This window comes from Meleagris gallopavo, chromosome 10 (genome assembly GCF_000146605.3).
Source record: "Meleagris gallopavo isolate NT-WF06-2002-E0010 breed Aviagen turkey brand Nicholas breeding stock chromosome 10, Turkey_5.1, whole genome shotgun sequence".
NCBI lineage: Eukaryota > Metazoa > Chordata > Aves > Galliformes > Phasianidae > Meleagris > Meleagris gallopavo.
The window spans coordinates 26340588-26343542 of record NC_015020.2 but is presented as its reverse complement, the minus strand read 5'-3'; the positions used below and the strand labels follow the sequence as shown (position 1 = coordinate 26343542).

Sequence of the window (2955 nt, the reverse complement as noted above, 5' to 3'; positions counted from 1 at the left end):
CGTTCTCGATGTCCTGTTCCCACACTGCTCTCCCCGCTCTGTTTATGGCTGCTGCCCTTCCCTGGCTTATCATGTTTTTGTACAGATCCCCGAGGCGATAAACTGCTCAAATATTTGTGGAGATGTCCGTGTGGGGCCAATGTAGTGTTCCGGGGGGAAGGTCCCCAGCTTTTTAGGCCATCGCAGCCCATCGGTGCGGGGCTGGGCAGGAGGACAGGGGGACCCTGGCGGCCCTGGGTGCAAAACGTGGCAATGCACAGCTGGGTGGCACCCCAGGATGCAGGGCACAGATTTTGGGGATGCCGTGGTCCCAGATGGGAGAGCCAGACCCTTGGCACTGCTACCCACCCCTGCCTGGCGTGACATGGCTGCAGGGCTGCGTGCCCAGCTCTTCTCCGAACACCAGGCACCGCTTTGTCCCAGCACAGCTCAGAGCCTCAATGGGCACAGAGACGGCCTTGTTGCTGTCCCCAGGCAGGCGGTGGTGAATGGGGAGCACTTCTCCTCCTCCTCCTCCTGGGCGGAGAGAGTGGTCAGCAGATAAAAGGGAGGCAGGGGCCAGCTGGGTGCTGCCTGGAGCAGAGCAAGGTCCAGCCGGAGGACAGCAGTGAGGAGTGCGGTATTGAGGGCTCTTTCTGATGGGGGAGAGGGCTGGCTTTGGGGTCATCCTTCCTACCAGCTCACTGATGGGTTGTTCCCCTGCCCTGTGTCCCCCCTTGCCCATCGAATTTGCAGGGAGGGGGCACTCTGTGGGGTGGGAAGGGCTGTAGGGCAGTGGGATGAAAGGGACACTGGGTGGATCCTGGGGGTATCGGGGCTAAGGGTCTGTGCACCCCAAAGCTCTTGGTAGGACAAGAGGACCTTCAAGGTGGCCTCAAGGTTAAACCATCGCTGCGCCTGTGGCCATGATATAGGGCTCCCGAAACCAGACCTGGTTCTGGGGTCAGCAATGCAATGTGGGTCCCTGGGGAGGCAGGGCATGGGGGCACTGACCTCCCTCCCCTGCAGCTCACCCCCGGTGCCAGGATGGGGCCGCTGCTGCTGGCACTGGCCTCCTGCCTGGGGCTGGCCACGGCCTCTGAGGGGGCCACCAACGGCAGCTGGCTGTGCCGCGAGGCCCCGGCGTGGCGGATCAACGGCTCCAGCCCCATGGAAGGGACGGCAGGGCAGGTGACGGTGGTGGCCCTGCTGAAGGCTAGCTGACACTTCTGCCTGCAGCAGGCTCGCAGGTGAGGCCTGCCCCGCTCCACCCCGCCACCATCTTGGGCCACGGCATGGCGGCCACGCTCAGTGTGCCCTTCCCCACAGCCTCGGGGCCCTGCGGGAGCGGTTGGGGCAGCAGGGTGTGAGCGATGTCCGCTATATGATCATCAACGAGCAGGCCCCGCTGTCCCGCGCCATGTTCGGGGAGCTGCAGCGCCATGCCCCACCGGGCGTTCCCGTCCTCCAGCAGCAGCCACACGAGCCCGATGTGTGGCAGCTTCTGGGGGGTGACAAAGACGACTTCCTAGTCTACGACCGGTGAGCTCCTGTCCCTGGAGTGGATGCTGGGAGGTGACGTGGTGCTGGGAGGGCTCTCTGTTGGGAGGGCGATGTGGGGATGAGGCAGCCAGCCGCCCCCACAGCCTGTCCTTGCTCTGCCCTAGCTGCGGCCGCCTGGCCTTCCACATCCAGCTGCCCTACAGCTTCCTGCACCTGCCCTACGTCGAGTCCGCCATCCGCTTCACCCACCGCAAGGACTTCTGTGGGAACTGCTCCCTCTACACCAACAGCACCCAGGAGGTACGGGGCTGCAGGGGCTGTGGGTTGGGCTCTGCATCATGTGGCTTCGTGCTGGGACCGTGATGTCCCTGCCGAGGGTCCTGGTGGACAGCCATAACACACCAGACCTTGTGTTGTTTTCCCTAGGCCAACAGTACCATGGAGGTCCCTACGACCCTGACCCCACTTCCCAAACAGGAGGAGAAAGAGTCCGAGACCCCCGCCCACCACCAACCCAACCATCTCCATCCTCACCACCATGCAGTTGGCAGCAGGACAGCCCCAGAGCCCAGCGGGGACCACAGACCTGCCCACACTCACCACCACCATGGAGCCCATGGCCAACTCCATCCCAAGGGGCAGACGCCAGAGGGACACGATCCCTAATCTGGGCAGAATCCATAGCATGCACACCACGCTGGCTCTCTTCCCAGAGGCATTGAAAGGCTTGCTTTGTGCTGCTGGCCACAAGCAGCGTTGGTATGCAGCCCCCTCCACGTGGGTCATGCTTCCACCCAGTGTCCAGGGCTGAAAATCCCCCTCTGGCACCCAGAGGTGCTGACCTTTTGGCCCTAAGACTCAGTTCTACCCCTTCTTCCTCTGCTGCTGCCTCTCTGTGCTCAATGATGCCCGTGGTGCAAACCAGGACCTCCTCGGTCACCACAGGCTGACACCTCACGGAGCAGCGGGGCAGGGATTGAAGGGGTAGAACTGGGACCCATAGGTGCACCCGGAGCGCCAGGGTGAGCCTGGAGGAGGGGAGTGCTGACGGGGGTCATTGCTCCCTGCGTCCCAACCTTCCCACCCTGTGCACGGGTATGTGCAGTGGTGGTGGGTGGCCGCAAGATGGTGGCCGTGTCCCCTGTCAGAAAACAAGGGGCTGCCTTCAGAGCCCGCAGTCCTGGGAGGAGGACGTGGGTGGGGGTCCTGGGGTGAAGTGGACATCCAGATGATGAATAAAGCCTCTGTGAAGTGAACTCTACCTGGCCTGGCCTTTGGGTTCTCCTTTCCCCAAGAGGGTGGAGGTCTGTGGGGCTTCCTACCAGCACAAGAATCATAGATTCAACAATGCTGGAATCGAGTCCACCTGCCCACCTATCACCAAAATTTCCACACTAAACCATGTCCCTTATTACAACACCTGATTTGGGACGTAGGAAGGAGTTTTGGGTTCTACATGGGCCCTGTAAAGCA

At 62.2% G+C, this 2955-nt stretch overlaps 1 protein-coding gene across 2 annotated transcripts; it reads left to right on the top strand.

Moving 5' to 3' along the window:
* Window positions 1–512: 512 nt before the first annotated feature.
* Window positions 513–2743, top strand: LOC100546913 (selenoprotein Pb). Of its 2 annotated transcripts, none has more exons than XM_010716185.2 (5): window positions 513–619; window positions 1009–1229; window positions 1309–1521; window positions 1647–1782; window positions 1909–2743. In XM_010716185.2, exons 2-5 carry the CDS (start codon window positions 1027–1029, stop codon window positions 2146–2148), a joined length of 792 nt encoding a protein of 263 aa, XP_010714487.2. In that variant the 5' UTR covers window positions 513–619; window positions 1009–1026; the 3' UTR covers window positions 2149–2743. The 2 variants fall into 2 exon arrangements, with proteins under 2 accessions (XP_010714487.2, XP_019474349.1); XM_019618804.2 differs by having other exon boundaries at window positions 516–614.
* Window positions 2744–2955: the final 212 nt, after the last annotated feature.